The 14,900-nt window shown below is 35.3% G+C and overlaps 1 protein-coding gene across 1 annotated transcript; it reads right to left on the reverse strand.

The window, feature by feature from the left end:
• Positions 1–5,308: 5,308 nt before the first annotated feature.
• Positions 5,309–6,244, reverse strand: LOC141425531 (olfactory receptor 6C74-like). Its single transcript, XM_074081764.1, has one exon. It carries the CDS (start codon positions 6,242–6,244, stop codon positions 5,309–5,311), a length of 936 nt encoding a protein of 311 aa, XP_073937865.1.
• Between the last annotated feature and the right edge of the window lie 8,656 nt (positions 6,245–14,900).

Below are 14,900 nucleotides of genomic sequence, written 5' to 3' on the forward strand. Positions count from 1 at the left end.
TGCCAAACACATTTTATGCAGCCAGTATTACACTTATCCCAAAACCAGGCAAAGACACCTCCAAAAAGGAGAACTATAGGCCAATATCCTTAAAGAACATTGATGCAAAAATCCTCAATAAAATAATGGCAAACCAAATTCAACAACAAATCAAAAAGATCATTCACCATGACCAAGTAGGCTTCATCCCAGGAATGTAGGAGTGGTTCAACATACAAAAATCAATAAACTTAATAAACCACACTAACAGAAGCAAAGACAAAAACCACTTGATATTGTCAGTAAATCCAGAAAAAGCCTTTGATAAGATCCAACACCATTTCATGATAAAAGCTCTAAGAAAACTAGGAATAGAAGTACCTCAACATTATAAAAGATATATATGACAAACCTATAGCCATCAGTATACTTAATGGTGAAAAACTGAAACCATTCCCTCTAAAATCAGGAACTAGACAAACATGCCCACTATCTCCACTCCTATTCAACATAGTACTGGAATTCCTAGCCAGAGCAATTAGGCAAGAAGAAGGAATAAAAAGAATACAAATAGGTAAAGAAACTGTCAAAATATCCCTATTTGCAGACGACATGATCCTATACCTTAAAGACCCAAAAAACTCTACTCAAAAGCTCCTAGACACCAGCAATAGCTATAGCAAGGTAGCAGGATATAAAATCAACATAGAAAAATCATTAGCATTTCTATACACTAATAATGAACAAACTGAGAAAGAATGTATGAAAACAATTCCATTTACAATAGCCTCAAAAAATCAAATACCTAGATGTAAACTTCACAAAGGATGTGAACGACCTCTACAAGGAAAACTATAAACTTCTGAAGAAAGAGAAGACTATAGAAAGTGGAGAGATCTCCCATGATCATGGATTGGTAGAATCAACATAGTAAAAATGTCTGTATTCCCAAAAGTAATCTACATGTTTAATGCCATTCCCATCAAAATCCCAATGACATTCATTAAAGAGATTGAAAAATCTACCTTTAAATTTGTATGGAAACACAAGAGGCAATGAATAGCCAAGGCAATTCTGAGTAAAAAGAATAATGCTGGAGGTATCACAATACCAGACGTCAAACTATATTACAAAGCAATAACAATAAAAACAGCATGGTATTGGCCCAAAAACAGACATGAAGACCAGTGGAACAGAATAGAGGACCCAGATATGAAGCCGCACAACCATAACCAATTTGTCTTTGACAAAGGCGCTAAAAATATACGATGGAGAAAAGACAGCCTCTTCAACAAAAACTACTGGGAAAATGCTTAGCAGTCTGCAAAAAACTGAAACTAGGTCCATGTTTATCACCCTATACCAATATTAACTCAAAATGGATCAAGGATCTAAATGTCAGACCCCAAACTCTAAAGATGGTACAGGAAAGAGTAGGAAATACTCTGGAATTAATAGCTATAGGCAAGAACTTTCTCAATGGTACCCCATCAGCTCAGCACCTAAGAGATAGCATAGGTAAATGGGACTTCATAAAACTAAAAAGCTTCTGCTCAACAAAAGGAATGGTCTCTAAACTGAAGATACCACCCACAGAGTGGGAGAAAATATTTATCAGCTACACATCAAAGGACTGATAACCAGAATATATAGGGAACACAAAAAACTAAATTCTCCCAAAATTAATGAACCAATAAAGAAATGGGCAAGTGAACTCAACAGAACTTTCTCAAAAAAAGACATTCAAATACCAAATACCACAGGAAAAAATCCTCACCATCCCTAGCAATAAAGGAAATGCAAATTAAACCACACTAAGATTCCACCTCACCCCTATTAGAATAGCCATCGTTAGCAACACCACTAACAACAGGTGTTGGTGAGGATGTGGGAAAAAAAGAACCCTCTTACCCTGCCGGTGGGAATGTAAACTAGTACAACTATGCTGGAAAAAAAATTGGAGGCTACTTAAAAATCTAAACATTGATCTATCATATGATCCAGCAATACCATTCTTGGGGATATACCCAAAGGAATGTGACACAGGTTACTCCAGAGGCACCTGCACACCCTTGTTTACTGCAGCCCTATTCACAATAGCCGAGTTATGGAAACAGCCAAAATGCCCCATTACTGACAAATGGATAAAAAAATATGGTATTTATACACAATGGAATTTTATGCAGCCATGAAGAAGAATGAAATGTTATCATTCGCAGATGAACGGATGGAACAAGAAAACATCATTCTAAGTGAGGTTAGACTGGCCCAAAAGATCAAAACTTTGTATGTTCTCCCTCATATGCGGACCTTAGACCAAGGGCAAACACAACAAGGGGATCAGACTTTGATCACATGATATTCAAGACCACAATGAAGGCATGAGGATAGGTAAGATACCCAAAAAACTAGATAGCATTTGTTGCCATCAACACAGAGAAACTAAAGCAGATATTTTAAAGGAACTGAGGCCAATAGGAGAAGGGGACCAGGAACTAGAGAAAAGGTTAGTTCAAGAAGAATTAACTTAGAAGGTAATACACATGTACAGGAAAGCAATGCGAGTCAACTCCCTGTATAGCTATCCTTATCTCAACTAGCAAAAACCCTTGGTCCTTCCTATTATTGCTTATACTCTCTCTTCAACAAAATTAGAGATAAGGGCAGAATAGTTTCTACCTGGTAGCAAGGGGTAAGGGGGGGTAAGGGAGGGAGGTGGGGGAATAAGGAAGGGGGAAGGGGAAGGGGGGAGAAATGACCCAAACATTGTATGCACATGTGAATAAAATAAAAATTAAAAAAAAACTAGAAATAGCTCTTCCATATGATCCAGCAATTCCACTCCTAGGAATATACTCGAAGGAATGTGACTCAGGTTACTACAAGGTTTGCAGCATGCCGGTGTTTATTACAGCACTATTCACAATAGCCAGGCTATGGAAACAGCCAAGATGCCCCACTATCAATGAGTGGATTAAGAAAATGTGATACTTGTACACAATGGAATTTTATTCAGCCACAAAGAAGAATGAAATTTTGTCATTCATAGGTAAATGGATGGAACTGGAAAACATCATCTTAAGCAAGGCTAGTCAGGTTCAGAAGGCCAAAAATCACATGTTTTTCCTCATATGCAAATTATAAACCTAAAACAAATGCAGTAATCTTGTTGGAGATGGGTCACACACTAAGTGGAGACCACACACAGGAGGCATAGGGAAAGGGAAGGAACCCAAAACTTGAAAGTGGTTGATGTGCTCACTGTAGAGGAACAAATATAGCAATCTTAAACTGGCAGAGGCCACTATGGATATGTGACCAGAAAGTAGTGAAGAGGTCTGGGTAGAGATGAACCAATGTGGGTTGCAATACACATGTGCATGGAAGCAACACAAGGAATCTCCCTGTATAGCTTCTTTATCTCAAACTATCAAAAATGCCATGGCATTTTTTGTTATCTTTTCTTTTTTCTTCAACAAAATCAGAGAACAAGATGGTAGAACAGGTTCTGCCCACAACTGGGGAGAGAGAAGGAGGGTGGCCCAAATAATGTATACACATGTAAGTAAATGCAAAAATGGTAAAAATAAACTGTAAAAAAGATATGTAACAGACTTTAACCTCTTCATCCCAAATACTTCCCTTTCCCCTCTCCCTCCTATTGACACATTGTTAAAAATGATTTAAACAGTTAAGAAATACAATTTTGCAATTTCTTTGGTTAAATTAATATCAATGTGAAGTCTATTTACTGCACTTGATAAATTTCTCTTAATTTTGTATAATCTATAATAATATTTCCTACTCTTTTTTTCTATCCTTTTGATTTTTCAATGAGTTGGGTTTTATTGTTGACTATATGATATACTGAATTGGATGGTTTGCATCATAAAGATAACATTTAACATTTCTTTCATTTTCTTATAAAATGATATTTAAAAATAGAGATAAGACTTTTACTAAACTTTAATGATCACTCTTATGAGTACTAAGTACAATTAAACATACTTATTGGCTTTTTGTTTCAAATATATTTTTTCCTTACAAGTAGCTCATACTCTTCTAAAGAAAGGGGATTTTGTGATATAGCTGATATTATTTTTCCTAATAGATATGTTAAATATAGTTAATAATATAAATGAATTCATACTTAACATTAATGTCTTCATCTAGTAGTAATTTCATACTTTCAAATTAGCCTTAAAGCATCAAAATAATGAAATTCATTGTTATATTACAAGTGTGTAATATTAGGAACACAATTATTTCCAATATGAATAAGAAACAGCCAAACAACATCAAGAGTGACCTCTCCAGGTTGCAATTTATTTATAATCAAAGTTACCTGTGATACCTAAACAAAATAGACTTTTATCCAATAATAAAGAAGAACAAAATTAGGTCATTTACCATAAAAATAAATGGAAAAAGGGGTAATTTTAAGCAAAATAAACCAGATTCACAAAAAACAAGTACCACATTTTCTCACACCTGTGAAATTTAAAAGAAAAAGAAAAAGACATGATAATAAAATAGGGGTTACTAGGGATGTAACAGGAAAATGGAGAATGGGGAGGAGGATTAGAAAGGGTAACAGGGGGTGAGTATTGTGAAAGCACAATGTTTGCACTTTGGAAACGTCTTTAGTGAGATTCATTACTTTGTACAATTAATATATGGTAGTAATAGAATTGTTTCCTACAAGTGAAGCAAACATACAATTTAATATTACTTCCTATATCAAATAAAATATACCATAAATATAATAAAGCCTATGAATTTTTATTATAGTAGCATAATTTGAGGTATTTTTACATTCTCAAGATAAAGGATAACATTTATCTTTAGTCTCAGATTTCCCAGTTTCAAATATCTTTGAAAAGAAAAATTTCTGAGGTGTATCAGCATAATAAAGCCATGAGAAAATCAAAATGCCAAAGACATTACATCACATAATTGTTTTGAACTTGTGAAGACTTTATGATAAATCAAATGTAATACGAAGAACTAAATATGTACATATATGTGGAAATAATTAAAGTCACAATGAACTGACACTTTAAATTGGTGAAAACATTTAAAATATTAACTATGTTTCAATGAAAGAGGAAGAGAAGAGTAAGTCATATGTGAGAATGCCTATAATGGAACAGAAAAATATTGTATTACCTTAAAATAGAAATCATTGTTGAGGAAAGACAGCTTAAGAAGACAGCAAGATACTTCAGAAAGCAATGAAAGGACAAGGGTAATTATGGGGGCCCAATCCAGACATTTTCTTTGCAATTTTCCTTAATAATGAATTTTCTTTATACACTTCATTATGATTCTACTTCTTAAATGACAGCAGAACTTTTAGCAAATCCTTCCATGATTGCTTCACCTGCTTGTTTCTTAGAGTATAAATGAAGGGGTTCAACAGTGGGGCAACAGAAGTATTGAGCACTGAAACTCCTTTCATTAAGGATATCCTCTGTTTGGCTGAGGGTTTAATGTACATAAAGATGCAGCTGCCATATGAGAGCGAGATGACAATCATGTGAGAGGAGTATGTGGAAAAAGCCTTTTTTCTTTGATTAGAAGAAGGGAATTTTAAAATTGTTAGAGTAATGTATGTGTAGGATAGAATCACTAATACCAGTGTGACAAGGAGAGTCACCAAAGCTAAGATGAAACTAATCATCTCCAATAAATATGTGTCTGTGCAGGAGATTTGCAGCAGAGGAGCAGTGTCACAGTAGAAATGGTCAATGATATTGAAGTCACAGAAATTTAGTCTTAGACCTAAGATAAGTCCTGGAAAAATGATGAGGAAACCTGCAATCCAAGAACTTAGAACCAGCTGGATACACGTTTTGGTGTTCATGATGGTTGTATAAAGCAGAGGCTTACAGATGGCAACATAATGGTCATAGGACATGACAGCCAGCAGATAAAATTCTGAAGCACCCAGAAGAAAGGCAAAAAGTAACTGAGTTGCACAACAGTTATAGGAAATGGTTTTGTCCCCAGTTGCCATGGTAGCAAGCAATTTGGGGATACAAACTGTTGTATAAGAAATTTCTAAGAAGGAAAAATTTCTAAGAAAGAAATACATAGGGGTCTTGAGACGAGAATCCAGAAGAGTGAGAGTAATGATAATCAGATTGCCTGAGATGCTCAGCAAGTAGGTGAGAAGCAGAGAGATGAAGAGAACAATCTTCCATTTTGGGTCTTCCGTCAACCCTCTGAGGATAAGCACGGTCACTGTTGTATGGTTTCTCATTACTACTTCTTGATCTGCTTCTGTTCTGTTAAAAATATTGAGAAAAAATTATCAAAAGGCACAAATGATAAAATATGAAGGTAGCAATGTCAAAATATTGTAATTTCTATTGTCTATATATGCTAATGGGGTAATTTATTGAAATTATTTATGTAAGACAAACTAGTAAAATCTATTACTTTGTATTCACTGAGAAAAAGATTGCCTGTAAATCTTTAGAAATAAAAACATTATTATATAAGTCATCTTTATATTCTGGTTTAGTTATGTTTATGGTGATAAGATATAAAAAAGGTTGACTCTGCATTAAAAATTAGATTTCTACTTTGCTCAATATGTAAGGACTGAAATGTCTGACTGATGACCATTTACTACTAGTAATAGTATTATTGCTGTTGTTGTTGTTTGAGACAGGCTTTCGCTATGTGGCTCAAACTTGCCAGGAACTTACTATGTATCCTAGTCTAGTCTTGAACCTGCAATGCTCTTGCCTCAGGGTCCCAAGCGCTAGGATTATAAGTGTGTGCCACAACCACCTTTAACTGATGATCATTTCATCAAGCAGCTGGCTCTAAGTGCAAGAGAAAAGCAAGATGATATATAAATGTTCATGATAATTGAAAACACCAATCTAGCTGAAAGAAATTCAACATAATCATGAACACAGCTCTTCACTTTTTTGGTCTTTTGCCATATTTACTCAACTAATCAACACTCTCTCTTTCCTTTCTGATTTTTAACTCTGTAAGTCAGTGTTTTCCCCCAATTTCCATCTCTTCATTTCTTCTGCCATTCTTTACTTTCACCACCTCCTGTTCCAATACTAAATCTTTCTGCTTATATAACAATCTGTCTTAAATAGAATTAACAGGATTGGTACTTCTGAAAATGACAAGTGAATAATAAAGTAAAATGTGAGATAATTTGACCTAGAAATCAGAGAGGAGAAAAATTAAGAAGGGAAGAAAAGAAGGGAGACAAAAGAAGTTAAAAATAGGTAAGACAGAAAGGGAAGATAATAAACAAAAAACTTACCATTTAGATTGGACTTTTTTCAGATAAGGCAGTGATTTCTGATCAGCTCTTGGCTGCTTCATAGAGGTATAAACTGAGCAACAGCAGAACTGAAATTTGCCTCTAGTAGAAAGCAGAGAGAGATTTTTCCTTATGATCAGACACTGGGCCAATGTATAGACACTTGCAGGAATATTGCCTGCCTTGAATGAAATTATCAGTCAAAATCTAACCCAATCAGAATTGAGTTGATTGTGTATGAGAGAATTTGTAACTCTCATTAAGTTAAATCCCATGAAACTCCCTATTATAAACAGTTTCATTCCTTGAGGGAAAATTTATACTCTGATGACTTCATTATCAGTTATCTTCTCTAATGACTTTATTATCAATACCAGGTATTTACTGAATAATTTTATAGTCCATGGAGGATACATCGATGCACACTAAAGAATCAAAGAAGTGTAGATAACATCCCTGATTACTATGTTTTATCAATGTAATTAGGTGATAAGATGCATGCACATGTATAATGTGTCAAGGCCTAAGGGTAAGTGAAGCTTGTTTTTAACTAATTCTTATGGGAAATAAGGGAACAAGATTTTGTTGTTGCGCTCATTGTTGTTTCTACATTGCTGTGAATTGAACCCAGAGCTTTACACATGCTAGGAAATTGTTCTTTTAATGAGCTGTACTTCAACACAGGAAAGAAGTTTTTATACTGCTTAGGACATTTGAGGAAAATTGAGTACAGATAATGCTATAAAAGGGGATAGATCCTTACTTAAGCACTGGAATCATATTTGGAATAGAATAAGATATTTTTATGTAGGATATATTATGGAGACTCTAGTGATTCTAAAGCTTTCAGTGCCAAAGTATAATCACTTCTTCCTAAACTTAAAACACATTTTTCATACTTTATAAAAATCTCAGAAAAAGTATTTGTATTAAATAGCCATATTTACTTGGTTTAGAAACATAGTCCTGTTTTTTCCACAAGTGAGAATTTTAGCACATAAGGGCTAACTCTCCTCCTCTTACATCAGTCCCTACACTGTGACAGCCCATTTCAATGTGTATACAAAACCTGTAACTTTTATTTATATTAACATCAAAAACTGAAATTAAAATATCTTCCCATCAAAACCATAAACAGATTCTTATTTAATAGAAACTGACCTACTAAAAGCTGAGATTTGGTGGCAAATTTGTAGAATGCTTGCCTTCCCCACAATTTGACACAACACAACAGAGGTCCAATGAATTGTAGCTGAAAGAGAGCCATGACACAGATTAGCTCTCAGGTCCCATACCTAAAGACACCTGGAGTCAGAAACACAAAATAGGGTCACAAAGGAATATGAAAGTATTGAAATACATAGCTACAGAAAACATTAAACAGAACCCAACTGTTAGACAGGCTATCATAAAACCTGCTCTGAAAGGCTGACTTACTTCAGTCCCTACTACGTGATACATCATGTCTAAATTTCAACAGAAAGTTACAATGCAGGTCAAAAGACAAGAAAAAAATGGAGTCTGAAGCAATCAAGCAAGCATCAAAACTAAAATCAGATATGATATAGATTGTAGAATTGTTTAATGTGTTAAAGCTATGATGAAAGAGATAGATAACATGAAAGAACAGATGGAAAAAGTAACAAGAGAGATGAGAACTCTAGAATCAAAAGGAAATGTTTTTTAAAAAAACTAAATTATTAACAGAAGTGAAGAATGACTTAGGAGGTCTCATCAACAGACAGCACACAGCCAATGGAAGAACCTTATGCTTAAGGATAAGTTAGCGGAAACCTCTCAAAGTGAAATATAAATAGCAAACATAATGAAAATACAAATTGAGCTTCCATGAATTATGATAAGACTTCAAAAAGTGTAACACATGCAAGATTGGAAAACTGAGAAGAAAGAAAGCAGAGACATGCTTGAAGTATAAATGGATGAGAATTTCACAAAATTCATGTCAGACTGAAATAAAGCCCCTGGAATTTCAGAGAACAGAAAGTATGATAAATGCCCCTTGTCATTTTCCCCAAACAAAACATTACAAAACTATTATCACTTGCAATGTATTGTATAAAGGAATGAGTATTAAACTTTCTTCTCACCAGGAGCCATTCTAACAAGAGGAGTGTAAAATACAATATTTAAAATATTTTTTAAAAAACACCAACTTAGATTTCTATAAAAGAAACTATCCTTCAAAAATGAAGAAGAAATGAAGTGTTGCTCAGAAAGTAAAAGTAAAGAATTCATTGTCTCTAGACCTACCCTGCAAGAAAAGTTTTCATGGGAACACAGGAGGAATAGGGAAAGGGAAGGAAACCTAAAACTTCGATGTGGTTGATGTGCTCACTGTAGGGGAGTGAATATAGTATCTTAAAATGGCAGAGGCCACTATGGGATGGGGATTAGGAAGCAGTGAAGAAATCTGTGTAGAGATGAACCATTGTGGATTGTAATACACATGTGCATGGAAGCAATGCTACTAATCTCTCTGTATAGATATCTTTATTCCAAACTAGCAAAAATGATATGTCTTTCTTATTATCTCTTATGTTTTCTCTTCAACAAAATCAGAGAACAAGAGGGTGGAAGAGGTTCTGCCTGAAAGCAGGGGAGGGAAGGCAGGGAGGCAGGTGGCCCAAACAAAGTATAAACATGTGAGCAAATGTAAAAAAAAATTAAAAAATCAATAAAAAGTCAAAGTAATCTGGAGCAAAAAGGACAAAGCTGTAAACATCAAAATATACTACAAAAGCTCTAGAAATCAAAACAGTATGATGTCTGTATAAAAATGGACACTGAAACAAATGGAATAGGTAAGTAACCCTATGCATTTATAACACACTGATTTTTGAAAGGAGCCAAGAACACATGATGTGGAAGAAAAAATATCTTCAATAAATGCTGCAGGGAGAACTTGATTTACACATCCAGAAGAATTAAATTAGATTCCTATCACTACCAGTTGTGCATATCAACACAAGATGGATTAAAAATTTAAATATAACACTCAAAACTATGAACCTAAGAGGAAAAAATAGAGGGGAAACACTTCAGAACATTGGCATAGGCAAAATATGACCCAAAGCACAGACAACTAAAGCAAAAATTAGCAAATGGTCTTACATCAAGCTAAAACATTTTTTTAATTATTCATATAGTCACATGTGCATACATAGTTTGGGTCATTTCTCCCTCCTGTCCCCACCCCCACCCCCCCCTCAGCTGAACCTGTTCTACACTTTTCTCCAGTTCTGTTGAAGAGTAGAAATAAACAGTAATAAGAAAGACATAGCATTTTTGCTAATTGAGATAAGGACAGCTATGCAGAGAGATTCCTAGCATTGCTTCCATGCACAAATATGTTATAACCCAGGTTGATTCATCTCTAACTGATCTTTACAATGGTTCCTGATCCCTTTCTTGTGTTGACCTCTGTCACTTTAAGGTTTCTGTATTAGTTCCTCTGGATTGAGATCAAATGCTTTCATGCTTTGGTTTTTCTATCTAACCCCTTACCTCCTGTATGTGTTCTCCCCTTTTCATGTAACCCAAGTCCTACAACATTGCTGTATTTGCCTTAGATCTAAAGACCACATATGAGGGAGAACATATGATTTTTGGTCTTCTGAGCCTGGCTAACTTCACTCAGAATGATGTTCTTCAGCTCCATCCACTTACTTGCAAATGATAAGATTTCATTCGTCTTCATGGCTGAGTAAAATTCCTTTGTGTATAAATACCACATTTTCTTGATCCATTCATTAGTAGTGGGGCATCTTGGCTGTTTCCATAACTTGGCTATTGTGAATAGTGATGCAATAAACATGGGTGTGCAGGTACCTCTGGACTAACCTGTGTCACATTCCTTTGGGTATAATCCCAGGAGTGGGATTGCTGGATTATATAGCAGATTGATGTTTAGATTTTTAAGAAGCCTCCAAATTTTTTTTCAGAATGGTCGCACCAGTTTGCATTCCCTCCAGCTGTGTACGAGGGTTCCTTTTTCCCCACATCCTCACCAACACCTATTGGTGGTGGTGTTTTGATGATGGCTATTCTAACAGGGGTGAGGTGGAATCTTAGTGGGATTTTGATTTGCATTTCCTTTATGGCAAGAGATGGTGAGCATTTTTTCATGTGTTTTTTGGCCATTTGAATTCCTTCTTTTGAGAAAGTTCTATTTAGTTCCATTGCCCATTCTTAATTGGTTCATTGATTTTGGGAGAGTTTAGTTTTTTAAGTTCACTGTATATTCTGGTTTTTGGTCCTTTGTCTGATGTAAAGTTAGCAAATATTTTCTCCCACTCTGTGTGGTCTTGTTAGTTTAGAGACTAGCTTTTGTGTTGTGCTGAAGTTTTTAATTTTATGGAGTCCCATTTTTCCATTCTTTCTCTTAGTTGCTAGGCTGCTAGAGTTCTATTGAGGAAGTCCTTTCCTATACCTATTGCTTCCAGAGCGTTTCCTGCTCCTTCCTGTACTAATTTCAGAGTTTTGGGTCTGCTATTAAGGTCCTTGAAGCATTTTGAGTTGATACTAGTACAGAGTGATAGACATGGATCTAGTTTTAGTTTCTTGCAGATGGATAACTGCTTTTCCAAGCAACATTTGTTGAACAGGCTGTCTTTTCTCCATTGTAGATTTTTGTTCCCTTTGTCAAAAATAAGGTGGGTATAGTTGTGTGGATTCGTATCTGGGTCCTCTATTCTGTTCCACTGGTCTTCATGTCTGTTTTTGTGCCAGTACCATGCTGTTTTTTTTGCTATTGCTTTGTTGAGTGCTTTTTGCTGAGTGTTGCCTTGGCTATTTGTGGTCTCTTCTATTTCCAAATGAACTTTAGGGTAGAATTTTCAATCTCTGTGATGAAAGTCATTGGGATTTTGATGGGAATTTCACTAAACGTGTAGACTGCTTTTGGTAGTATAGCCATTTTTACTATGTTGATTCTTCCAATCCATGAGCATGGAAGATCTTTCCACCTTCTGTAGTCTCCTTGATCTCTTTCTTCAGGGGTTTGTAGTTTTCCTTGTAGAGGTCATTCACATCCTTTGTTAAATTTACTCCTAGGTATTTGATTTTTTTTTTGAGGCTATTGTAAATAGAATTGTTTCCATATTTTCCTTCTCAATTTGTTCATTGCTTGTGTATAGAAAAGCTAATGTTTTTGTAAGTTGATTTTATATCCTTCCACCTTGCTATACCTGTTTATGGTGTCTATGAGTTTTGGGGTAGAGTTTTTTAGGTCTTTAAGATATAGGATCGTATCATCTGCAAATAGGGATACTTTGACAGCTTCTTTACCTATTTGTATTCCTTTTATTTCTTCTTCTTGGCTAATTGCTCTGGCTAGAAATTCCAGTACTATATTGAAAAGGAGTGGGGATAGTGGGCACCCTTGCCTTGTTCCTGATTTTAGGGGAAATGTTTTCAGTTTTTCTCGATTATGTATGATGTTAGCTGTAGGTTTGTCATAAATAGCCTTTATAATATTGAGGTACATTCCTTCTGTTCCTAGTTTTTTTAGAGCTTTTGTCATGAAGTGGTGTTGGTTCCGTCAAATGCTTTTTCTGCATCTATTGAGGTGACCAAGTGGTTTTTGTCTCTGCTTCTATTAATATGCTGTATTACATTTGTAGATTTGTGTATGTTGAATCACCCCTGCATCCCTGGGATGAAGGTAACTTAGTCACCTTCTTGAAGGTGTATCATCTTTCTGATGTGTTGCTGGATTTGATTTGCCATTATTTTATTGAAGATTTTTGCATTGGTATTCATTAAGGAAACTGGCATATAGTACTCCTTTTTGGAGGATATTTGTCTGGTTTTGGGATGAAAGTAATGTTGGCTTCATAAAATGAATTAGGCAGTGTTCTTTCCCTTTCTATTTCATGGAACAATAAAAGGAGGATTGGTGTTAGTTCTTCATTAAATGTCTGATGAATTCAGCCGTGAATCCATCAGGTCCTAAACTTTTCCTTTTTGAGAGACTCTTAATTGCTGCTTTAATTTCATTTTGTGTTATGGGTCTATTCAGGTGAATAATGTCCTCCTGGTTCAGTTTTGGATGGTTGTAGGTATCTAGAAATCTGTCTATTTTTTTCCAAATTTTCAAATTTATTAGAGTATAGACTCTGAAAGTAGTCTCTGATGATTTCCTTGATTTCCATCATGTTTGTTGTTTCTCCCGCTTTGTATTTCTGACTTTACTGATTTTTGTTTTTTCTTCCCTCATTTTAGTCAGGTTTGCCAGTGGTGTATCAATCTTATTTATTTTTTCAAAGAACCAATTTTTTTGTTTCATTAATACTTTGTGCATTTGTTGTTTGTTTGTTTCTATTTTGTTGATTTCAGCCCTTGTTTTATTATTTTTCTCCTTCTGCTTGTTTTGGGGTTTGCTTGTTCATGTTTTTCTAAGTTTTTGAGCTGTAGTATTAGATCATTGGTTTGAGATCTTTCTAATCTTTTAATATATACACTCATGGCTGTAAACTGTCCTCTTAATATTGTCAATTTTTGTCTTTAACTCATTTATTTATTTATGCTATTTTCTGTTTCATTTTGGTTTTTATTTAGGGCTCCTATGATTTTGTTTATTTGTTTTTGTGTTTTTTCATATTCCTTATTTTTGTCCCTTGGAATTTGTTGAGTGCCTCTTGTATGTTTTGATTATCATGTCTAGTAACATCCCCATGAAATTCTCCATGATTACTTGCAGGCTTTCTTCTTTCATATTTCTTGTGGGCTTCCTTGGCTTCTTTGGAATACTTTGTCTTTGTTTTGTTGAAGTCTGAATCTGGGTATCTGTTTTATTCATTTCCTTCTGAATCCTGAACTAATTTATTTTAGGGGGGAATATGGTTTCCATCCCTTTTTCGTCCTCCTATACTTCCACTTGGTAACATTTTTTGTCCCTGGATCATGTGTAATTTAGTGTTAGCTGAGTTACAATAGTGGAACTAACAATATCAAGGAAGAAGGAGAATACAGAGAAAGACAGAGAAGTAAAAGGAATAAAAAGAAAGTAGAAAAAAGAAGAACAGTACCAAGGAAAACAGCAGGGAGAGATAGTGGACAATCAAAGAGCAAACCAGATAGCCAAACCTTTATAGGAACACAAACAAACAAAATAAATTTTAAAAAATGAAATATTATATAAAAAGAAAAAAATAGAAAAATTAAAAAAAAAAATCACCGGTTCACAAACAGTGGAATTTCAGTCTTAGTAGTTCTGCTGTTACTCCTTTAGCATCTAGACCTGTCTGTGTCTCCTAGGCAGGTTTGGAGCCCTCCTGTGTCAGGTGGCATGTGGGTGGGGTCCCATGGACCTGAGGGCAGAGGCCTGTTTTTGAGGTGATCTAGCTGGCCTTTGTAGTGTGGGCCTGGCATGTCTGAAGTGTATGGGCCCCTGTGGAGTGGAGATCATGCGTGTCTGTGGATCAACAGCTTGACAGGTCTTAGGGGTGCCATCCCGATGGAGATAATGTGGGCTTGTGGATTGCTGGCTTAGCCAGCCTTAGGTGCATGGTCCAGAGGAGACTGTGCCAGCATGTGCAGTTCTGAGAGGTGCTGCCTGGTGGAGATTGTGAATGCCTGTAGATTGCTGGCTTGGCAGGCC

Source organism: Castor canadensis, chromosome 8 (genome assembly GCF_047511655.1).
Source record: "Castor canadensis chromosome 8, mCasCan1.hap1v2, whole genome shotgun sequence".
Lineage (NCBI taxonomy): Eukaryota > Metazoa > Chordata > Mammalia > Rodentia > Castoridae > Castor > Castor canadensis.